Raw genomic sequence first — 24,904 nt, forward strand, 5'->3', positions numbered from 1 at the left:
AAAAATTGCCCTACCAGTGTCAGCATTCTAAAGGCTTGCTGTTGCTTCACCTTTTGACTTGTACACTCCTGCCAAAATAAGCAACCCAATATAGGATTGCTAGTGGGTCACATCCAGCTCTTTCCAATGTCACCATACACACGCCTCCCCTCTAAGTTTGCCATCTCAAGAATATCCTTTTGCATTGATGGTGTTATGAAGAGCTCAAATGCAGACTTTATGTCTTGTACATGCCTGTCTTTCAACTGGGGATCCAGTTTTTGGAAGTGAACATCAGAGGTGGGTAACCCGGCTTCAAAGAGTAAAAAAGACTGACCATGTATTTGCTCCACCAACATGCACTAAACCAGCTGATTACAATAGTTAGTTCTCCTATCATGCTGAAGAGTTATGCTAATTAGAATCAGCTGGTTTAGTGCATAGTGATGGCGCAAATACAGGGTCAGTCTTTTTACTCTTTGAAGCCGGGTTACCCACCTCTGGTGAACATGTCAGTTCTTGGTGGTTGAGAGATGACAGGGGTGTTTCTTGGGGGTTGAGAGATGACAGGAGGGTTTCTTGGTGGTTGAGAGGCAACAGGAAGGTTTCTTGGTGGTTGAGTGATGACAGGGGGGTTTCTTGGGGGTTGAGAGATGACAGGGGGGTTTCTTGGTGGTTGAGAGATGACAGGACAGTTTATTGGTGGTTGAGAAACAAAAGGAGCAAAACAAAAGATCAAGATCAAAAACAAGATCAAAATGATGGTTTTATATAACAATAGAGTTTGGGGTCAAAATGACCCCAACAACACCGATGCGTACAACATGTGTACAGGACATTGAAAATAATTTTTTCAGTTAATTTCATGTTTGCCATGTTTTCCCCATAAAGTTAGGAAAAGTCATGAAATATCTAGCTGAAAAAAGTATGGTAACCATATTTTTAGAGACAGTAAACATTGAATGGGGTCAATTTGACCCCAAACATAATAGGAGGGTTAAATAATAATTTTGTTCATAGCGGGTTCACAGGATGGCAATAAGTACCCACAAGACTGTGAATAAGAGGAGGTAAAGATACACGCCAAAGATGCCGTTGTGCAGGAGGACGCAAACATGTTTGTCACGGTCACTGCGCGTCTGCTCGTGGTTGAAGCCCAGAGCATGCAGGAGCTCGTGCTGTACTGTACCATGGTGGATGCAGCCTTGACGACTCAGAGACACCACCTGGCCATTACCAAGCCGCCCCACATATGAATAACACCTGGAAAACAATCTGGAGGACAGAAGAATTTGCCTTTATAAATATATGTAGGACGAAGTGTGGCACAGTGGGTAAGGAACTGCGCCTGTAACCGAAAGGTCGTAGGTTCGATTCCCGGGAGAGGACACTGCCGTTGTACCCTTGAGCAAGGTACTTAACCTGCATTGCTTCAGTATATATCCAGCTGTATAAATGGATACAATGTAAAGTGCTATGTAAAAAAGTTGTGTAAGTCGCTCTGGATAAGAGCGTCTGCTAAATGCCTGTAATGTAATATATTGTTATTATAAAACCGTGGTTCAATTCTACTGTTAAGAGCACTTAACACAGTATACAAAATGAATAATATTTAATTTTCTGTGATATAATGACAGTCAGAAATGAATAACATTTATATTGCAATTAATAAGATATCATGCCATAATGGTTTATGAAAAATTGTTCATAACTGAAAATACAGGCATTTGATAATATACAATCAAAAGTATTTGCAATTAAATGAAGGATACTGCAGCCAATTTAGTTTAACTTTCAAATGATGGAATGAATGCCTTGAAAAACAGCATCGTGATGAATATTCAACATTTTTATAATGGGAGTTGTCTTGGAATTCTGAAAGGGTGCTACAAAGTGATTAGGGACTCAAACTGGGAATATGATAGTCCATATTTGGAATTTTCAAAAACCGTTGTATAAAGTAACAACTAAAGTGAGCAACCAAAAGCACCATTAAAGGAAAAGACTCAAAGCATTTTAAAATTTGCTTCAGTGTGCAGTACAAAGGATAATGATAAGAATAATCATGTCAAGGCAGGGGTTTGTAGGAAATTATGTTCCCTAAGGATACATTTTGGGATATCTGCTCTTTCACATTTACATAAATGACATTTATAGAAATATTAGACATGCAGTACTTAAATTAACTGATATTTTTGAGAATAAATTTGAGGGTGAAGAAAATGTTTGAAGTTAGTAAATGTGATGTTATGCCTGGTGATAATTTTAGACTGTGTGCATTATGAAAAAATAATTTATTCATTATATGATTTTTTTTGCAGGCAGTAAAGACCTGTAGAAACATATGAGAAACTTGGGGGAAATGGGGTGTAATTTCTGACGTCAAATTCAGTCAACAGCACAAAAAGACATAAGTGTAGGTGAAAAATAATTTTAGCAAGTTTTGTGCTGTTACTATGAAGACGTTTGACAATGAGAAGAGTTGTTAATGCATGGAGCTGAATGTTGGCATTTGCAGCTAATGCAGACACCATTTTTGCTTTCAGGACCAGATTTGACACTGTCTTTTGTTATAAATCCATAGTTGTCTTTGCTATACATACCCTGAATGTGCAAATGGTCTCTATGATTTGTGTGGTGTGTAGAACGTATGCAAGTCAAGGATGCCAGCCACCCTCAATGATTTATAACTCATTGAAGGATATTGTCTCTGCCAGCATTGGATGGCAAAAACAATGGTCTTAGTTGTCATCAGATCAATCGCCATTCCAAAAAGAACCCCAGAAAATACATACTGTACAAAGAAAATATGTTTTCTCTGATGAAATACAAGCATGCATTTTAATCTCATGGGCTGACCCATCAGCAGGGAGCCTGCAGCTACCATGGTAGTGAAAAAATTGTATAATCTGGTTTGTCTGAAAATAAACACATGCACACATCTCTTATGACTAAACATGTAATTAGCACCTGTGTTCTAGCGTTAAATCTCAAAATTGTCTAATTAATTTAATCTGCTTTACTCTCCCAAAAAATGACAAGCACCTTCATCTTAGAGTGTACACCTGCCACTTCACATCACTCAAAAATGACTTAACAGATACCATAGTAGCCCTGTCCCTGCTCCCTCCTAAGTATAAGCCACTGGCATATCATTCAGAACACTGCTATATGTATTAACCGAGTCTTTTCAGTTACAAGCCAGTATCTGAGCTGTTTGAATGGCAATGTTTCTCAGAGTTAGATTAGCCGGTGTGTCTGCATGTTCTTGCTGACATCCTCTAAAATGCGTGTGCAATCAAGCTTATTCAGACAGACCTAGAATAATAAGTATCATACCAGGGAGATACACTACATGGCCAAAAGTATGTGGACACCCCTTCTAATTAGTGGGTTTGGCTAGTTCAGTCACACCCATTTATAACAGGTGCATAAAATCAAGCATATAGCCATGCAATTTCCATAGGCAAACATTGGCAGTAGAATGGGCCGTACTGTGGAGCTCAGTGATTTTCAATTTGGTACTGTCATAACATGCCATCCTTGACAAAGCACGTAAGTTTGTCAAATTTCTGCCCTGCAGGAGCTGCCCCAATCAACTGTAAGTGCAGTTATTGTGAAGTGGAAACGTCTAGGAGCAACAACAGCTCAGCCATGAAGCGGTGGGCCACACAAGCTCACAGAACCACCGAGTGCTGAAGCGTGAGATTCATGAAAAAGGTTTCCATGACCCAGCAGCTGCACACATTCTCTGGAGTCATGAATCACACTTCACTATCTAGCAGTCTCACGGATGAATCTGGGTTTGGCAGGAGAACACTGCCTGCCCGAATGCATAGTACCAAATGTAAAACTTGGTGGAGGAGGAATAATGGTCTGGGCCTGTTTTTCATGGTTTGGACTAGGCCCCTTAGTTTCAGTAAAGGGAACTCTTAACACAACAGTATACAATGAAATTCTAGAGAACTGTGCAATTGCAACTTTGTGGCAACTTTGTGGAAAGGCCCTTTCCTGCTCAGCATGACAATGTCCCTGTGCACAAAACAAGATCTATAAAGAAATGGTTTGCCGAGTTTGGTGTGGAAGAACTTGACTGGCGCCCTGACTTCACCCCAATTGAACACCTTTGGGATGAACTGGAATGCCGACTGTGAGCCAGACCTTTCACCCAACATCAGTGCCCAACCTCACTAATGCTCTGGTGGCGGAATGGAAGTGTATCCCTGCAGCCATGTCCCAAAATCTAGCGGATGACCTTCCCAGAAGAGTGGAGACAGATATAACAGCAAAGAGGGGACCAACTCCATATCAATGCTGATGGTTTTGTTCAACAAGCACATATGTTTTAACTTGTATATCTGACTATCGTTGTTGTGCTTTTCTCTATCTTCCTTTGCTTTTATTATTTCTGTACAGCACTTTAAGCTGCATTCAGTATGAAAGGTGCTATACAGATAAAGCTATTATTATTATTATTATTATTATTATTATTATTATTATTAGTAGTAGTAGTAGTAGTAGTAGTAGTTCTAGTACTAGTAGTAGCAGTAGTAGTAGTAGCAGCAGTAATAGTAGTAGTAGAAGTAGTAGTAGTAATTTTATTATTAGTAGTATTATTATTGTATGGGTGTGATGTTCGGGTATCCACATACTTTTGGCTATGTAGTGTATATTGTGTCATTGTATCAAAGCTAACTGGTATATGGTGAAGAGAATGCAGTGTGTATGTCAACCGCCATAGGCACGCACTGTCTGGAAATAATACAGGTATGCAGGTACAGTAACGTCTTGCTTACATTCCAATTCGCTTTCTCGCATAAAGCTGAGACAGAAAGATCCACTTAAAAGGTGTTTTCTATGGGAGAAAGTTTCGGACCTGACAGTCCTTCATACAAAAATTTACTTTATTTTTTATTTATGTTTTTTTTTTTTTACTTTTCAACAATTGCCCCTTATGACAGTCTACAAAATATCCAGCAAATATTTTCAGCTGTCTGTTGGCAGCACAACCTTTTTGCATCCTCCACAACCCCAGTATCAGTGTCTGTGAACAGTATGAGTATCATATCACAATCCCTTCCATTTAGAACTACCTTCTATAAAGGCACTCAGAAAATACCTTAATAGACTGTTAATTTATGTCTAAATTAAATAGAAAATTATGTTAAGGATGAGTCTGTAAGGTATCTGCAAAATATTGACAAAACCACAGGTCAAATTTTGCAATGCAACGCTGGTCTCTTTCTGCATTCACTGGAAAGAACGGTTTGTGTAAAAGAGGAACTGTCTTTACCCAATGTGAACTGGTGTGATTATTTGACACTAACATGAAATCTAATCATAGAGAAAACACAGACAGATGTGGCATACCAAAGATTTGGCCTACCAATTTTTACATGTAGGTCACAATAAATAAATACAAGTATTTAAAGTATGTTTTAATTAATTATTAAAATATTAAAATACAAATGGATCCGTGCACTCATTTACATTGTAATTTATGATATTCTATTAACCAAGCAAAAAAGTATTGGTTTCACTGGTTTTATTAATGCATTGCCTGTATTGATGAACTTGATTTCATAAAATGTAGTTGTCTCATTATAACCTCATGAAATTCTCTAACATGGGTTAGCATGGAGCATGATGGAGCTAAATAAGTGGGGTGTCACTATGGTGCAGTGGGTAGCACCGTTGCCTTACAACAAGATGGTTGTGGGTTTGCATCTCGGCTTGGGGCCTTTCTGTGTGGAGTTTGCATGTTCACCCTGTGTCCGTGTGGGGACATTTGTGAATTTATTATTTTTGTAATGACACATTCTTGTCTTATTCAGCATTACATTACATTACATTACAGGCATTTAGCAGACGCTCTTATCCAGAGCGACTTACACAACTTTTTTTTTTTTTTTTACATAGCACTTTACATTGTATCCATTTATACAGCTGGATATATACTGAAGCAATGCAGGTTAAGTACCTTGCTCAAGGGTACAACGGCAGTGTCCTTACCCGGGAATCGAACCTGCGACCTTTCGGTTACAAGCGCAGTTCCTTACCCACTGTGCCACACTCCGTCAACCGTTAAAAAACGTTTTTTCTAGACTCTGTTGAAACCTTTGAGGCTAGCCATACCCTTAGGCAACATCTCTTTTTGAAAACACATGACCAGTTTACCCATATAAATTACGGGGCTCTCATACAGTAATAGTGGGACAAATTGCCAAGACCACAACTTCTTCATCATGTCATCTCTTCTCTGGCTCACCTTCGCCTTCATGGTGCTCTCGGCAGTGCACTGTTACCCCTCAGAGGTAAGAACAATTATTACGAATATAAATATTTACCATTATTAGATAATTGAATCATTTTAACTTGTATTGTTTTTTTTAATATATATAATATTAATACATGTTACAGAGTCACATGTTTTAGATGAGTAACACTGGGTCTGATTGCTCTAGTTATTTGTCAAATTTATTTAGCCCTTTGCACTCCAATCGCCTATATTTTGTGGTCTAATAATTTCTCATTGGCTTGAGTGTCAGCCAAATAAATGATTTGTGTAACTGATCTCTGTGTATTTATACACCTGTCTTGTATCAAATCATCCTGTATTTCTTCTCATCCAGCTACCCATTGTGCTGGAAGATTTTTGTTGTACTCCAAACACAAAACCACCCGATTCAGCTTAACTTCATTGAGCTGGTATACAGATATTTTCAGTCCCAGTTCCCTGCATGTTGAACTACTTCCCATGGTTGAACATTCCTGCAAATATAGAACAATCCAATTAAGCATTCATGTTTAATACACGTGCAAATACAATTAATATATAGTTACATTACATTACATTATAGGCATTTAGCAGACGCTCTTATCCAGGGCGACGTCCAACAAGTGCATAGGTTCATGATGTAGAGGTGCAAAAGAAACACTAGAGTGAAGTTGTTGATAGCTGTGAACTAGTTGATAGCTGTCTACAAAAAATCTGACTGAACACTGTACAATCATATACCCCAAAACATTTTTATTTTTATTTATATAGCAGGGTTCTTCTGAAATTTTTTCTGTACAGGAGAAGGACCCAATCTATGGTAGGTTCCTCTACTTATTTATTTAACCTTTTTGAATCAGTCAGTGTCATTGACATCAAAAGCTCTTTTGCAAGAGTGACTTGGCAAGATAACTGTAGGTGTTTACCAAGTAAATACATTGGAAATGCAATCACAATAAAGCATTACAAAGATGGAAAGAATAAAACAATTGTTACAGTGCAGCTTTATAATCACATGTGACTATGTTCCTAGGCTCTTCTGTCAATTGAAAAAATTATCACTACCATTAATTCCTTTTTCACCACATATTTTAAACTATTGAATTATCATGAAACTGAATTATTTTGCAATGTGTGTTTCATTTATTTATTCAATTTTTCAACAAATCTGATGATTCTCTGCCAATTCTTTGACAGACAACAGTCTGGATGAAGACGAAAGTGATATTTCAACTTTAATTGAGAAAGCAAACAAGATTGGGTAATGTGACAGTGAAACAACAAGAATGTGTAAGTGCAGTGACCATTATCTATCATGTGTGTATCCAATTCTACAGTTTCCTAACAGGGTTGTAGGAGGTGCTGGAGCTTGTCCCAGCATGCATTGGGCAAGAGGCAGGAGAGGCAGGCAGTGTGTGTGTGTGTGTGTGTGTGTGTGTGTATATATATATATATATATATATATATATATATATATAAATTCACAATGGTCACCTGACACTCAATTTGGAAGTTGTTCCATTGTCAAATTCCATCACCTGCCAACAGTCCAAGAACCATGTCCTCTGATGCAAAGCAAACTCATTCTGCATTTTCTTCAGGAAAGTCAGTCCCAATTTGTTTTGTTATGTTTTTTCTAAGGACAAGGACTGGATGAGCCAACTGTCATTGGGGACATTGCCATTCCTACTGATCTTGGGAATGCTGATCCTTGCACATCCCGTGGATGCAAGTGGAAAAAATCATCAAAAGGGAAGGTTTATGTACCCTATGTAATCTCCAAACAGTACTGTAAGTCACCTCTTCTGAAATACTGTTATTCAACACATAAATTAACTACATTGATTTTGTATGAAGCCAGCAGTTTTTGCAATGACAGTAGACAGTATTACAGGCTTCATGCTGTGATTAGTGTAATGTTTATTATGTTTAAATATGTTTAAATATTATGTTTATTTAATCTTCCTTTGTTAGACTTGCTATGCATTAGGGCCAGCTGGGTGATGTCATATTGTTTTCCAATAGCAAAAAGAGAAAGGTGCATCATTGAGCGTGGGCTGAAGTCCTTTGCCTCCCGCACCTGCATCCGTTTCAGGCGACACAGAAGAGAGAAAGACTTTTTGAACATCCAGTCCCGTGAAGGGTACATTTGCCTATACACAACTCTGATAAACAACTGTCTCAAAGACACAAAATGACACATTTTAGGGTTTACATCTACGTACATTTTTTTTCATCAACTAATTAAACTAATTAAAGTGTTACAGTAATGATAAAGTTTTTCTAAATTTACTGAACCCCTCTGATATTTTGCCTTGTGTTGCACTGCACTTTATTCAATTTCTAGCTGTTATTATAATACAGTACATCATCTTTTCATGAAAAGCACTGGTCATTATTTCACCATATTCCAGGTGTTACTCTTATGTGGGCCGACGGGGTGGTGGTCAGGTGGTTTCTCTGAAACGCCAGGGCTGCGTCTATCATGGGATTGTCCAGCATGAAATCCTGCACGCCCTAGGATTCGACCACGAGCAGACACGCAGCGATCGTGATAAGCATGTTCGTATCTTGTATGAGAACATCATCCCAGGTATGTGCTTCTACCGTCTCCTTTTCTCAGATTTAAACCGGAATGTCCACAGAGGCCAGGAAATAGGTTTTTTTTTTGCTTTAGTTGCCAAACTAGTACATTATATTACAATACATTTATTTTTAAGACGCTATTATCTAAAGCGACGTACAATAAGTGCATACCAAAGGTCATTGGAACAACTACAATACTCATTATGTAACAGTTATTCATAGCCATAAACTCATTAAGTCCTGTTCACACAGTAAGCATAGGCAAGGTCAGCATGCTGTGGTTAGTCAAACTAGGAGGCATGACAACGAGCTACAACACCAAGATAACAAGTGCAATATAATTGCTGGACAGAGGTACAAGTGTAACATGAAAGTGCTACAGGAACAAAATAAAAGGATACAAGTGATAAGGGTGATTCTAGATTAGGAGTTTCCTGCAGTAGTGTTAGTCCAGGTACAGTCTGAAGAGATACGTCTTCAGGTAACAGCGGAAGATGGGCAATGACTGAATGGTTTGTAGAGGAACAGGGCGATCATTCCACCACTGGGGAGCTAGGGTGGAGAAGCTCCGTGGTAGGGACGAGGGAGAGCCATTCACCCGGATGGCAGGGAGTGTGAATCGCCCTGCTGCAGCAGAGCGGAGTGGTCGAGCTTGTAGTATTGAATCATGTCCTGTAGGTACCCGGGGGCTTTCCTGTTGGCTGCAGTGTAGGCGAGGGTCAGGACTTTGAACCTGATCCTGCCAGCAACGGGTAGCCAGTGGAGTGACCTCAGCAGGAGAGTGACGTGAGAATTTAGGAAAGTTGAAGACAAGTCGGACAGCAGTGTTTTGAATCATCTGAAGCGGCTGGACAGCACAAGCTGGCAGGCTTACAAGGAGGGAGTTGCAGTAGTCCGGAGATCACCATAGCCTGGACAAGTAGCTGGATGGAGTACGTGGTCAGGTATGGTTGAATCCTCCTGATGTTTTACAGGAGGAATCTCTAGGACCGTGATTTTGCCTTGATGTGCTCCATGTGGTCCAGCTGGTCATCCAGGACCACCCCCAGACTCTTTGCAGAGTGAGAGGCAGTCACTGTGGTTCCATCAACAGTAATTGAGAGCTCCTGTAGTAGGGAGGTCTTGTAAGGGATGAACAGCAGCTTGGTCTTGTTGAGGTCGAGCTTCAGGTGATGCCTGGTCATCCATGTCAGCCAGACAGGCAGATATTCTGTCATTGATCTGAATGACAGAGGGGGGAGGGGAAAGAGAATTGGGGTTGTGTATTTTCAGCATAACAGTGATAAGAGAAGCCATGTGAGTTAATGACTGAACCAAGAGATTTGGTGTTACTGTAATGGAGAGTAGTAGAAGCCCCAGTACAGATCCCTGTGGGACTCCTGTAACAAGGGGATGAGGTGCGGAGACAGACCCCATCCAAGAGACCAGACTATTAGCCATGTTTAATTGAGATTTACATAAGCCATTGCATAAGTTGGACTGTACCAGTGGCAATCCTGTACCACTAGTGGAGATGCTTTGTTGATGCAAAGCATTAATATAAAAGTAGTTCTGTTATTGGGTGGGGTAACATTTAGTTCCTTACAAACACCAGGTATTATAGTCACTATACGACACCATGACTGAAACAGTCCAACTTCTACTACAGCTTTTATACAGCTAGTTGGACTGTATCAGCCCCACAAACAGGTAACATATACCAAGAATGTCATTGCATGTAGTGCACAGTGCACGAGTAATAACCTTTAGAATCTCAATACTGGAATAATTGCCATAGAGATGAGAAGACACTAAGTGCAGCTTCAATTATATTAATGAAGACCACACTGAGGACAAAGGACCATGTGAACTTATCCAGTTCTGTCCAATAGGCAGAATCACAGATGGTCTTCTTTTTGGCTAAATTAAGGCATGGTTTGGATATTATCCCAGAATGTCAACTGTGTGGAACGAGCTACAAATCCAGATGGCAAGGAAGGGCCAATACACTTGTATTGAGTCTGAAATGTTCCTCTAAACAACAGAAATCTTTCATATCCAACGAAAATAAGGAGGAAGAGAAATAAAGCAGAATAAAGGCCAGTGGCATCACCCATGCCATTGCATTGCTCAATAGTAACTACTCGGTCAAACCAACACCATAGTGCTTTAGCAGAAATGGGGACAACAGCATAATCATTTCTTGTCATTTTTTTTCCTGCAGGTAAGGAGCACAATTTCAGGAAAATCCAAACCAACAACCTAGGGACCGCATATGACTACAGCTCTGTCATGCACTATGGGAGGTCAGACAAAATTCTATGATGTACAGTAATATGATGTGCACTGGCAGTTCTGGTAACACTAACATAATCAATAAGAATAAATGAGAATATTATTGCCTATGCTGAGAAATCATTTGTAACATGTTAAATTCCAATTTAGCCAATCTGTCAAATCATTCAAATAACTGATATTTCCAAAGGAAAGTCACATTAATGCAGTCAGTAAATAATGAAATATTAAAACACATTTAATATCATTTCTAGGTATGCCTTCTCCAAAAACAGGGAGCCAACCATTATCCCCATTCCAAACAGTAATGTGGAAATTGGAAAAAGGAAGCAGATGAGTCGCCTTGACATTCTGAGGATTAATAAGCTCTATGGGTGTGGTAAGCATTATTTTATTGACCAAACCGAGATAAGAGCTGTCAGAGAAACATAAACTAGAGAAACGGATTTCTTCATCAAAGCATGATATGCTGTTTTTATAGCTTTATCGTTAAATAAGTAAACAGCAGAGGGAGGCAAAGGGAGTAGAAACCAATCAGAGCAGCAACAGCAGTACAACAGGCAACAGACAAAATAATTAAATCCAGAACGCTGAGATGCCTCTGGGAAAAATACATTTTAAGAGCAGCATGTTTCAGAGCAGCAGGTTTACACTAAATAGCATCATCTAGGAGAACAGATTTGTTCGCACATGTCAATCATTCAGTAAACACACTCTGGGTTAACTAGGAAGAGACAAACACCTTCCACAGCTTAAAATAACAATAGGGGAGTCTGGCGATAAGCAGATGCACAGAACAGTAAGCTACAGTACTAGTTAATGAGTATACACTGTTAATACACTCACTGCCTAGCCTGTAATTCATGTGGCTACAATGCAAGTAATCACTTTGATTTAGGAAGTTTCAATCTCTGCTGTTCATTATGAAAACAAAGTAATGGAAATTCAAGAGTTTTGTAGAGTTGTTAGCATTGACAATTTAAGCCAATAAAGTAAATGCTGCTTTAAAACTGCATTATATACACACAGCTAAAGTCAGACAGTGGTACATCTGTTATTTTCAAATCAGCATGATTTTATTGTGACCCTTCTACATGGTATGATTTGTCATATCAATCAAAAATTTTTTTCCCCTCATTTTATTGTTATGTGTTAATCTCATTTTTTAAGGAAAAACTGGCATACCTGTTCAATGATTTAAATGACCCTAGTGTCTATATTCATTCATATTAGACCACACTTTGTCCTTTTTATAAGCAGACATAATATTGTATGTTATCTTCAGTGAATGCTACTGAGGAATATACAGTATATCATAAGTAATTGTAGTGATTCTTATATTGAAGTTCAGGTACGTGCACCACCATTTCAATCACACCTTATATTCAAACGTGTTAATGTCTCATCTTTCTAAATCCTCATCCACACAAATGCTGTTACCTTCTTGATAAATGAACTTGAGAATAGGTAAAGGAAATCCATGTTTTTTTCAGACTAGGTGCATGAATATGTTTTACAATATGGTGAATGCGTCTATTGTCACATTGTTTCAGACACATACTGCATTTCATATCCAGAATATTAATCATTTGTTTCTGTTATCTCTTTTGTGCATTGAAACAGGAAAATCCATGTAATTCAGGACTGGTATCTCAAGAAAATGTCCTTGCATCTTTTTATTGCATCTATCATTTTAATGCTTAATCTAAAAGCAATAAAAATGTTTAAGCTTACTTCATTCTTTAAAACTTCTCAATGCATGTCGTAAATAAAAGAATAATGATATATATTGTTAAACCTCTGTGCTGAATTTTTCTATACTGTCAATAAAGCAACATATCTGCCTAGCAAAGAGTTGCCTGCCATTTGGGTTTTGTAACTCTATAATGACCAATCAGTCTTTTCCTCTTTGTGCCAAGGAAAATGCAAACTTAATGTAAACCTGCATAAACAATCTATCATCTGGAAGGACACAACAGGAGAGCTTCTCCCAGGAGGGCTCAGCTGATAAGTACAGGCCTGAGCCTGAGCAGCCGGTGTGCTTGGTGTGTGGACTTCTGTGTTGTGTTGCTGGATATTTGCTGGGTATTTATAATTCCTTGTCTGTTTCTGAGTCACCAATATTTATTTTCCAAGCATAGTTGCAAACAGTCTGAATAAACTACATGACATAACAACACTCCTTGTAGAAATGCGAGTGGGCCAGGGAAGAAATGCGCTACTGTGGCTACCATCTTGGGAAGCGGGAGTTAGGAGGTCCCCATGTAGATGAAGTTGAGGGCATTAAAAACATGCCTCAGCCTCACACCAACATTTGGTTCATCACACAACTTGGGAGCAATAATGCAACAATAAAAACATATTATACCAAAAGTGAAGGGGAAAAAAACACAATTTCAACATTTCTTTGCAGATATATAGGTTTATTGGGATTGGGCACAGATCTCTATTGTACCCCCACATTTCTATAAAAGGAAAGATGTCAGCACTGAACATATGCTGTAAAAGAAAGTGAAAGTTCGTCTTTGGAGCAATTTATGGGGATTCCTCAGTTTGGACTTCATACAGCTTGTTTCATTCTATGAAATAAACAAAACAAAATGGCTTTTTTAAAAATATGCATGACACACAGACAGATTATATTTATGTTCCAAACATTATGGAGCTCATTCTATGTGTGTGTGTGTGTCATGCCTCTTCCACACACACACACACACACACACACATACTATACACAAACAAGGCCCCTATACCTGAACAACCTTGATATTAATCTTTCATCAAGTGTAGAACACTATTGAATTAACATCATACAGTTACCTTGTGAAACCTATATTTTGACAGAAAGAATACGCACAGCACTGGTACAGCCTGTTGATCCTCAAGATGTCATTGTAACTCATTTGTGTGGCTGCCCCAATTTCCACATTGTTGTTTGGGATAGGCACCATAGTTGGCTGGTTGTTCTTGGAGAAGGCATACCTACAACAATAAAAAGCACAGTAAAGATTCTGACCCTCTCACCAAGCCACTAGCACTCTGAGCTGGCATTTAACATGCATAAATGGATGGATGGATGAAGGACTGATGTCAACAGAGCTATTAAGGGCAGCTTACAGGTTGGCAACATATGATTGCCTAATGGATATCGTTACATTGTCACCCGCCATCCATCATCACTCATCTTTGATTCTAAATTCTGTCACTCATAAAACATACAAACACATGAATGATAATAGATTGCATCGCTGAAGTAGAGTCATTTGCACTTAACGCAGAAGACAATTGATTTAAGGGAGATGAGAATGTTCTTGCATGCTGTCATGACAACTGAGCCAGTGATGGGGTCAATGTTCAATACAATTTCAGTCTCAAAGATGGACACAAATGATCACAATGATGACAAATAATCTGCTGCCCTAGCATAAATCAAAACCATTGCTACTGACCATCAGCTGTGATAATAGCTGGTGACAATGATCATACATTGTTAAATTATGTAAACTGCCCTTTTCTGAAGGAATGCTGAAGATACTCAAATCATCAATGCTATGCACATTTAATGTCATATCCTAAGAGCAGAATACATCACACACAGTCACTGGCCACAAAGTCGCAATTTTCCCTGCTAAATGAATGGAATATACTGGAATGGAATCCACGTAAGTGGCTGTGTTAAATCTAAATAGATTCTAATATGCTTTCCAATTTTCTAAAAGTTATTAAAATATTTATATGCTTGTTATTATAGAAACATAGTCTCAAAGGTCTGGTGAAGTATGAATATAATAACAGTAGAAATTGATAAGATTTTCTGTTTCTTGGATAAAATCCATTTTTAAAAAGTCCAAATTCACATGAAGGCTTAAAAAAAACATAAAAACATATTTTCTTTTGCTTCATCACCCTGCCTGCCTGCCTGTCAGTTGCCATGGCAACATGAGTAAAAAGAAAGGATCAAACATAAGGTGAGGATTCCTCCCACAAGAGCCACTAAAAAAGTGAGAAGGCAAAAACATTTTTGAGTGCATTCCACTGTTTTTTTTTTTAGTTAAAAACATCCTTAATAGAAACACTAATGCAGATAATGTTGCTTTTGTATTCCAAATAAAGTAGACAACCATTTGGCTGTCAAAAGTGAAGTGTATAAGAAAGAATTGCAGTAGCACATAGTTCATACTGTGTGTATTGTACAGTGCATACAGTACTCTTAAGTAATGTTGATTTCACTGACCTATGGTACTGCATAACAGAGTTGTAATCATATGGAGTCGCCAGGTTGTTGGTGTCAATTCTATTGAAATTGTGTTCCATACCTGAAACAAAGAAGTGATACTATTACCAGGCATTTCTAATTGGATCTAAAAGCAGCTGATAATTCAACTTAATGGTTCTATATACAGTATTACAATTCACATAATCTTGTTAGCATTTCTAACTAAAATATTTATTTTGAATGTACTCCCCTTACAACCACAATCTAATTATTTTCACGTGGATTCTAAAGGCCAAATCAGTCAGAATGTCAAACTAGAAAGATGTTTTTTTTTCTCAACACAGCCATATAATGATATTTGAAAATACATTCTTGTTCATTGCATGGCAGAACCAAAAAAAAAGGAACCAAAAAGACTGTACATAAGAGGAAGTAGCGATACTGTACACACCGGAGACAACGTTTTGCAGGAGGACGCGGATGTGGTTGTCACGGTCACTGCGCGTCTGCTCGTGGTTGAAACCCAGAGCATGCAGGAGCTCGTGCTGTACTGTACCATGGTAGATGCAGCCTTGACGACTTAGAGACACTACCTGGCCATTACCAAGCCGCCCCACATATGAATAACACCTGGAAAACAATCTGGAGGACTCAGCCACACACACTGGAGGACAAACTTGATAGTAAAAGAGTTTGCCTTTATAAGTATCTTATTAAATTGAGATTCAGTTCTGCTGTTAAGAGAACTTATTGCTCTTCTCTAGAAAAATTGTTAGCAATACCATTAATAAGTATTTATATTGGAATGAATAAGCTATGAAGCCATAATTGTTTATGAACAAGGGTAAACCAATAACAATGAATTCTTTTTCATGTTAACTTAACAAAAATTCTTCCACATCTTAAGAAATCTTTCATGACTGAAAATGCAGTCTTTTAATTATAAACGCATTAATAAACACATTATGAAAAATACGGGAGTCTACAATTTTAGGACAAATTTGAATTAATACCATGACCAACAGTGTCATAATGATTATTCAACATGATATTTACCATGAGAGATTGTGAAGACATTTTAAATTTCTGAGAGGATACTACAAACTGTTTAAAGACTCAAATTTGAAATACAATATTTCATATTTTGAATTTTCAAAAGCCATTGTACAAAGTAACACAGATTCTGAATTTGCCTCAGTGTGCAGCACAAAGCACAAATCAGTGTCAACTGCATAAAAAGACTTTTTAATTAGTTTTAGTAAGTTTTGAGCTGTTACTAGTAAGGCATTCACACTGAGAGTTGCATGGAATAGCTTAGTGCCATTTGTAGTTAAATCAGAGACCATTTTGGTGACCAGGACCAGATTTTACAATGTCCCATAAACAGTATCATAAAACACTTTTTGTCTTTTTTTACTCACCCGTTTTGAGACTGGATGTGCACATAGTCTCTCTGATTGGTGCGGCGTATGAAACGTATGCAGGTGGAGGAAGCAAAGGACTCAAGCCCACGCTCAATAATGGATAACTCACGGGATGCTTTCAGAGTCAATATGGGAAATGCCAAAAAAAAAAAACACCATCATGATGTATTCCACATTGTTATAAGAACTCATGGCATGAAGTATTAGAAAAATAACACACACACATGCACACGCACACACACACGCACACGCACATACACACGCACACACATATGAAGTACTGTGGGAAAGTCAGAGACCACTTTTGTTTATCCATTTTCCAGTCAAATCCATTCTATGCTTTTTTTTTTCAGTGTCAGACAATAATGCTGGAAACATATATTTAACAGCTGTATCCTCCCAACAAAAGCTGCTAGTGTCAATGATATTATCTTAGAACCCTTTGCCTTCAAGAGTGACTCTAACATTCAAACAAACTACCCAAGCACACCTTAGCTGCTTTGCAGATTTCTTTGTCATGTGAATGTAAAGATATTTCTGATGCAATTATACATAAGTTAATTCAACTGCATAAGCGAGATGAAAGTCAAAGAAAAATAGGTGCCAAAACTAGAGTTCAAATGATTGCAAGATACTGAGAAAATGGGATTCCTAATAACAGTGCTTGTAGACCACAAAAAGTATCACCATCAAAAAGACAGTATTTCAAGATTTTATCTTTGAGAGATGGGAAAGAATCTATTTCCACTCTTACTTCAGCTCTGTAAGTCATTCCACTGTGAGAAGACAATGGTTCTGAAAGGATGTGTGGCTATTATGTGTAGGTTTTATTTACTGATGCATCTAAATTTGAGATTTTCAAAAGTAAGAGAAGGCAGTATGTATGTTGAAATGAAAGACGAAACATGGTGGAGAAGTTTTGGGTTGTATAACAACATCTGGAGTTGGTGATTTGGTGGTGATTGAAGGCATGATTAATGCTGATAAATAAAAACAAATTCTAACATATCATGCAATATTCATTGACAACGTTCGATTGTGACCAAATTCATTTTATAGCAATATAATGACCCAAAACACACCAGTGAGTAGATCAACCTGCTGGTTGATCAACAATGTTCTGATCACCCCAGAATCTAGACCTAAACATCACTAAATGTGTTTGGGATTACTTGGATTGAGAGAAGCAGAAAATGCAACCAACTTCTAAGACTGAACTTTGAAGGTGTTTAAATGAAGCATGGAAAAAATATCCCTGCAGATTTCTTAAGCAAGTCTCCCATAAAGGACTGAAGTCGTAATAAAGGGTGGACACAAAAAAGTAAAATATTTGATATTGTACAGAGTTTTTTTTGTGTAATTCTGAGTTAAATATATGTTTGCTGCATTTTTTTTTCTGACATTGAAAAATAAATAACTTGGCTGTATTCAATGTAAAGTAAAAAAAAGGTGGTCTCTGACTTTTGTCAGTACTGTATGTATATATAATGCATATATATCATTACATATTAAAATTTAAAATAAGTTACTTACAGTATTGGTTGGCGATGACATAGGGCACATAAACTATCCCATCAGAGTACTTAGGCCACAGGCAACCACGATATGTGCAAGGGTCTGCATTCTTCTCAGAGACAATGGCAATGTCATCCACAATGGTTGGCTCATTGGGGTCATGTACTTGAAAAATAGAAGAAAAGGTCAGTGAAGGCACGATCAAGCGCAATATAATTAACTCTAGCTTTAATTATAATGGCTTATTGTAAATTTATAAAAGTCTACTACCCTTTGTTTTGGCTTAATGCATTCTATCAAGAAATATTGAGAATGAGAGTTTCTGCTGTTATTCAGTGGCTTCCTGCAACATTATTTAGACTCTGACCAATAATATTTTCTTTCAAAAATATCTTTTATCATTTGTTCGGTATTGATGTTAATTGTAAGAGCTTATCTAATATTTATACAATACAGTAGTCAACAAGGGCCTTAGTTGCCATCAAATAAATCTTCATTCCAACAAGAATGCCACCAAAGACATACAAAGATTGAGTGCTTTCTCTGGTGAGAAACCAGCATCCATTTTAATCGCATGGGCTGATAGACTGCAGCTATCATGGTTGTGCAAAATGTGTATAATCTGGCTTGTTTGAAAATGCACATGCGCAGGTCTAGATCTCATACAACTAAACAAGTAAATTAGAAAATGCATTCTGCTGTTAAGTCTCGTAATCTGCTGTAAGTCTCATTAAGCTGATCCACCTTAGTTTAATGCCAGAAAAATAGTATTTTCCTCTTAGAGTGTACACCTCATACTACAGATTGCTCAAAAATGGCTTAGCAGGTACCTTAGCATCCCTGTCCAAATACAAGCCACTGGTATATTGTTTGGAACACCGCTGTATGTATTAACTGAGTCCTTGTTTTTTAAATTTTTTAAAACTAAATTCTAGATTCACAAGGCCTCAAGCTGAAGGTTTGAGTCACAAGGCCCCAAGCAATTGCCATCCTATGCCTAATAACAAATCTACCTATGGTCCTTGCCAAACACAAGCCACTGGTATATCGTTTGGAACACTGCTATGCATATTAACTCAGTCCTTTCAGTTACGAGCCAGTATCTGAGCTGCTTGAATGGCAATGTTTCTCAGGATTAGATTGGCCGGTATGTCTGCATGTTCTTGCCGACACACTCTCACAGGCTTGTGCAGTCAAGCTGGAGGAACACACAGACCGACCAGAATAACAAGCAGCACACTGGGGAGACATATTGCGTCACAGTATCACAGCTAACTGGTGTGTGGTGAAAGAATTGGAGAATGTCTGTGATATCAACCGTCATCGGCACGTACTGTCTGGCATTTTGCTACAAAAAAAGCTTTGAATGCTCATGATTGCAGTGAATTTTAATTCACCTGCAGACTACCAGCAGGCATCCAAGTAATGGAATAGAACTGTCAGCATCAGCATCTCTGCATCCAGCCCATTTGGCACAAAAACAGCTAATACAGAGGTTTGGCAGAAAAATCATCAAGAGACAGTTATGGTGCAGGTAAAATTTTAGGGAAATTCAACTTCAAATGAACTTCACATGATTCCTGTTTTTTTTTCTTTTTTCGTTTTTCTCTTGAGTAAAGACATAATTACTGCATGATATAGCTGCTTAACAGATACAATTTGCCACAGGAACTTATGTTTTTTGTGGTTTATTGACATTTTACATATTAAATGGGTATTTTTAGAAGCTATTATGGTATGGTTGTTTGCTTAAAGGTGCAATAACATTATTTAACCTGGGATTTGAGATGGCAATCATACTGTAAGTAATAAAATGTTTGTTTGAAAAGTAACATCTTACCTACATTCCGGTTTGCTTTCTCAAGTAAGGTTGAGACAGAAAGATCCTCTTCAAAGGTATTTTCTATGGGAGAAAGTACTCATCAAATTCTCATTGCATAAATAATACAAGCTGACCTTATACATTCAGTAATTTCTTAGAATAAGTGTGTAATGTTATGAGATTGACTTTTATTTATCTATCTATTTATTGCTTAATTAATTTACTTATTTATTGATGTAATTTTATTTATTTTATTTATTGATTTTCAAATTGGATGCCTCCTTTTTGATCCCCCTTTTTATTTTATTTTTTTCTCCTAATATGAATGCATTTTAAGTCTGTCCAGTTTCCTAGAAACCTTCTGTAAATGCATGCACCTCTAAGTTATGCAGACAGGTATGCACGTCCTTACAAAGTTGTAGTCTGCCTCTTTTCACCCTGCAGTCCACCAGTTCAGATGCACAGTCTTTGTGCAAGAGACTTGTGCAGCTTTGACAGACAGACAGCGGGTGCTTGATTGACAAAAGGAATCACTCTTGTGTGATTAGCTTACATTGCAAAATCAATCCAATGAGAGAAAATTCTGTGGGCAATTATATACCACCCTGCAAGAGAGCCAACAAGGGCCAAGGGGTGCATTATATCCCTGAGAATGAGAGCTGTACCTTTATTTCATACACCACATTTACAAAGGTTTATGAAAGGGGGGTTTGCTTGTAATTAGAGACCTGAATGAATACTTTGTTATTGTTAATTACCATTGCCTACTAAAAGAATAAAATGTCAAAACACCGAACATTGCATTTAATAAACACATTTTATATATCAAGATGGATAAATTTAAAGTCCTACATTTTAAATTTACTGACTGACAGAAATATGTGCTTTCACAGCCATTTATTTCTATTGACAGTAAACAAACAATCACAAAATAAACACTTTATAAAAGTGGTTGGAAACATACTGGAAAAGTGACAGGAAACATAATCCAGAATAAAAGGCCAGCAGCAGTGTCACAGCCTTGTGCAGAGGTACATCCAGATCAAATTGTTTTATACTGCATATACTGATGTGACAGCACAAAATTTTTTTTAACTTTGCTTAACACCTCATTTAACAGAATCCACAGAACATGAATTGGTCATGAATATGTATATCTAGTAGAATCAAAGTATCATTAAATTGCTCCATAAGAGAGAGATCAATCTCTCACTCTTAACCGCTTCCTTGTTGCATCATGCACCATATACACCGAGTGCATTAATTCTTGTCATTCACATACTAAAACTATTCTGACTCCCCTCCCCTCCCCTCTCTTCTGTCTGCCCTAGTGGTTGCATTGCTGTTTGCTGTTTAAATGTACTGTGCATTATGTCCTGAAAGTGTTCTGGATTTGTTTTATATTCATCAGAAAGAGCTTTAAAGAGTTGGTTGGAATCATGCTGTAACCTATATAATATATTTTATTGATATCACAATATCAAGAAGAAAGCCAAAGTTTATATACTGCACTTACCTATCTTCAGACCCTGTACAGAGGTTAAAAAGAGACAAAAATGGCCATCAATACAAACAGTAAAAAATGATGCATTGATAACATTATGAACAGAGTGTATGAATGCATCAGCATTCAAAGCCATTAAAATGTAAATTCCCACATATGTGATACTTTTACAATCACTTATTTACTTGAAGTGTTTATCAAACTGGGTAGTTGTATATAGTTATATCTATCTTGTGAATGTAAACAGCACAAACACACGCAGTCCCTCTCATACAATGATACACACGTGCATGTGTATGCCTGCAGCAACTCACATGCAAACAACAGCATTATATTCACCTCATCTGCCCAGGTGGATGAAACCAGCAGAAGGGTCAGGAGACCCACAGGAAATGTGAAGAAAGCCATTGGAGCCAAAGTCCTAGAGGTCGTAAAAATGATTCACGTCAACTGAAATACGATCATAGCAATAGCACTGCTAATCAAAACAGCATAATTATAATTGATTTTCCTTGCGCACTCTATCAAACCAAATAATTTAAAATAAACACTTACCCAGCCTTTCTGAGTGAAAGAAATGCTCAGATGCAAAATGAGTGCATCCGAATTTGGTTTATATATTCTGACTCATACACAAATAAATAACTTCAAAAATATGATAAGGTAGGCTAATAGTAGCATGGAATAAATTGATAAGGAATGATATAACTGGGGATGTGTTACATATGGAAGTTTCCCAAGTTATTTCACAGCCTTGAAAATGCTGCAGAATATTTGCTGTAGATTTGCATATATTTCAGCAAGACATTTAATCATGTTTCAATTTGTAGCTTGTAACTTGTTGCTTTCCAGAACAGCTGTTTGTCTCACCTGTTTTCCTTGGATGGTTTCCAAATAGTTTGAACCATACTACAACTACAAAGAATAAAATGAATAAGCAATTCAGCAAGTGGAAAGAGGATCAGCAGCAAAAAGTTCAATTTTGGCTTGGTACTTTTTCTTCTTGCTCTATGTTGTGCCACTGTAAGGCACTAGAATTATAGTTTATTACAATAGTTTCTTTATGGAAGTCTGGAGATTTGATTCATACATTGGGGAAAACCAGTGTACCAAATGCCTAGCTGTACTAGTACTGCATATAATGCATTTCTATTATGCAGAATTGTTCATGGTTGCAAAGCAAATATAAAAAAGTAAAACAATACTCGTGAAATGAGAACTGAGGAGTGAGGATTGAGGAGCCACTGTGAACAGTGGTGGGTGAATAATGAAATCTTTGATTTGAGTCAAAATTTTCATTATTTGCATCTCTCAGTATATAACTGAGCATAAGTAATTGTAGGTCTCTTGCTACTTCTGTCAAGCTTTGTGTCAGCTGGGTATTGTGTGGGAAGAGACAGGTGTGGGAATGGTGTGTTCAGCCAGTATCTAGATCTTGGGGCGAAAGGCCAAGGTGATTCTTGGGCGAAGTATTCCCCCTGGTTACTGTGGTTGCTAAGGGGAGAAAATATGGGATGTACACTAGTGAGGTCACTTCTTTCTCCACGCTCTGTTTGTGTGAGTGAGCATCACCCCTATTGCCTTTGTGGGAGCTCCTCAGTCAAAGAGCCCAAAGTGGGATGTAATAGGGGCCTGTGAGGGCTGGTGGTTTCAGTATGCAGTTTCCACTGTTTTATAGAGTATCTTGATGAGAACACTAGTATGCATAAGAGGCAGGGATTTATAGTAAATTGAATGTAAATTGAAAATATCTAGTGGTGTTTTAGTCATAATTATATGTGAGATGTGCTACAGTAGTCAATATACAGTGACCTAGGGAAGAGGCGGACCACCAACATTTATAGTAGGAAACAAAGGCTATGCAGAATTTATTTCTGTTTGGTTGACAGTATGCTACTGACCTGTTCTCATAATTTATGTGGCATGTGGTGTGTCAAGTAGATATAAAGAAACCTACTCAGGAAAAATGTACTATTTTTTGGAAAAAGGGAAAAAAAAGGGGGAAAAAGGCATGTGAGGTTCAATGTGTGCTGGGTCTGTAGTTCTTCAGATCACTGCATATTTTATTCTTTGCCAAAGCTTCAGACTGGGATGTTGTATTAGACTAGATTTGCTGATGACACTAAGTTTGAAAAGGGTTTAGAATGATGCATAACTTTTCTTAATATCTTAAGTAAATACTGTGGCCAAAAGATGTATGCATATTTTTGGCTGGACCGCAACAATGTGTATGAGTGACTGACTAACTGAGTGATGAAGTTACACCATTGGTCGGCCGGATCAGGTGTGTTAGGTCCAGCTGTATACTAGGTTTTAACCTGGTCTTGTTTCTCTATGTTTCCTTAGGAGCCTCATTAAAAAAAAACTTCACAGATGATAAAATAAGACCACAGATGTAAGATGTTTAAATGTCTTTCTAAGAATAAAAACAGCTATAAATGGGCAGTACAACCAAAACAAAACAGGGATTTCAAGGATTTCTGATTGCTGTGAGAATATTCCATGTGTGCTATGTGTTACTGGGCTTACTATCGAAAGCTGTTGATTATTCTAAAATGAATTTCTTTACTAGTTTGCCAAATTAAACTGCTTAGCGGACAGCAAATACTTTGAGGACACAGAATTTAGGAGGTGGATTTTAACAAAGCCCAGGACACCAGAGAACCTCCTAATCCTTGCAATAAGCACCATGGTAACAAGCACAGTGAGTCAGGAGCTCAGTATAGTATAAGTATAAGTGGAAAGATGGCACCCCCTATCTTGATCTCTTGATCTTATAGCACTTTCATGTTGCAGTTGTATCTTCATCTAGCAGTTTTATTTTGTACTTGTATTGCCATCTTGAAGTTGTAGCTCTTTATCATATCTCTTGTAATCATTCCTCACTTCTAGCTTGACTTTCTATAACTTTAATGTCTTAGCGCAGGCTTACTGTGTGAAATAGACTTGAGGTCCATGGCTATGGATAACTGATACTTCATGAGAATTGTACCTTATTGGACCTGTGTTCGGTAGTTGTTCCAGTGACCTTCGGTATGTACTTATCGTAGATCACTTTGGATAAAAACATCTGTCAAATAAAATGGAATATAAAAATGGAATAACAGAAATTGCATTCTATTAATCCTGTCTGCAGAAGAAGAACCCAGGCCCTGCTAATTGTGCACCAGTGAGCACCTCTGTTTGATTGGGTGCCAGCTGTGAGTGTTGTCTTCACACAATGACTGCATGGCTCAGCTGGTGGACTGCAGGGTGAAAATAAGAACCAGCCAACAGCATGTGCTCACCTCTATAACAACTGCTACCA

At 37.7% G+C, this 24,904-nt stretch overlaps 2 protein-coding genes and 1 long non-coding RNA gene across 6 annotated transcripts in view; 2 read left to right on the forward strand and 1 right to left on the reverse strand.

Moving 5' to 3' along the window:
* Positions 1 to 12,968, forward strand: part of LOC135255525 (hatching enzyme 1.2-like) — a 36,770-nt gene extending 23,802 nt beyond the window's left edge. For all 3 annotated transcript variants that reach the window (XM_064336821.1, XM_064336819.1, XM_064336816.1), the window contains 6 exons: positions 7,898 to 8,047; positions 8,282 to 8,399; positions 8,671 to 8,849; positions 11,046 to 11,127; positions 11,371 to 11,495; positions 12,740 to 12,968. In XM_064336821.1, the coding sequence (XP_064192891.1) occupies positions 7,898 to 8,047; positions 8,282 to 8,399; positions 8,671 to 8,849; positions 11,046 to 11,127; positions 11,371 to 11,495; positions 12,740 to 12,753 (668 nt within the window). In that variant the 3' untranslated portion in view covers positions 12,754 to 12,968. The remainder of the gene's footprint in view (positions 1 to 7,897; positions 8,048 to 8,281; positions 8,400 to 8,670; positions 8,850 to 11,045; positions 11,128 to 11,370; positions 11,496 to 12,739) is intronic.
* Positions 991 to 22,257, reverse strand: LOC135255526 (high choriolytic enzyme 2-like). Of its 2 annotated transcripts, XM_064336825.1 has the most exons (10): positions 22,153 to 22,254; positions 21,937 to 22,018; positions 21,610 to 21,622; positions 20,112 to 20,174; positions 18,290 to 18,436; positions 16,754 to 16,871; positions 15,784 to 15,962; positions 15,351 to 15,432; positions 13,974 to 14,098; positions 13,519 to 13,695 (listed from the first exon to the last, which is right to left on the reverse strand). In XM_064336825.1, coding segments are annotated over exons 2-10 (798 nt in total). In that variant the 5' UTR covers positions 22,006 to 22,018; positions 22,153 to 22,254; the 3' UTR covers positions 13,519 to 13,693. The 2 variants fall into 2 exon arrangements, with proteins under 2 accessions (XP_064192896.1, XP_064192895.1); XM_064336826.1 differs by lacking the exons at positions 13,519 to 13,695; positions 13,974 to 14,098; positions 15,351 to 15,432; positions 15,784 to 15,962 and adding an exon at positions 991 to 1,242 and having other exon boundaries at positions 22,153 to 22,257.
* On the forward strand, positions 6,140 to 7,518 carry LOC135255529 (uncharacterized). The gene is made up of 3 exons (XR_010330180.1): positions 6,140 to 6,293; positions 7,028 to 7,076; positions 7,454 to 7,518. It is a non-coding gene; the product is annotated as an uncharacterized LOC135255529 (long non-coding RNA).
* Positions 22,258 to 24,904: the final 2,647 nt, after the last annotated feature.

Source organism: Anguilla rostrata, chromosome 5, assembly GCF_018555375.3.
Source record: "Anguilla rostrata isolate EN2019 chromosome 5, ASM1855537v3, whole genome shotgun sequence".
Lineage (NCBI taxonomy): Eukaryota > Metazoa > Chordata > Actinopteri > Anguilliformes > Anguillidae > Anguilla > Anguilla rostrata.

Excerpts from the sequence above, each read along its gene's own strand:
- LOC135255526 (XM_064336825.1), bottom strand. The coding sequence starts at position 22,005 with ATGGCTTTCTTCACATTTCCTGTGGGTCTCCTGACCCTTCTGCTGGTT. Across the intron at positions 15,963-16,753 it reads CACATCCAGTCTCAAAACGG|GTGTTATTCATATGTGGGGC; the intron begins GTGAGTAAAAAA and ends ATTGTTTTCCAG. Across the intron at positions 14,099-15,350 it reads TCTGTTATGCAGTACCATAG|GTATGCCTTCTCCAAGAACA; the intron begins GTCAGTGAAATC and ends TTATTGTTGTAG.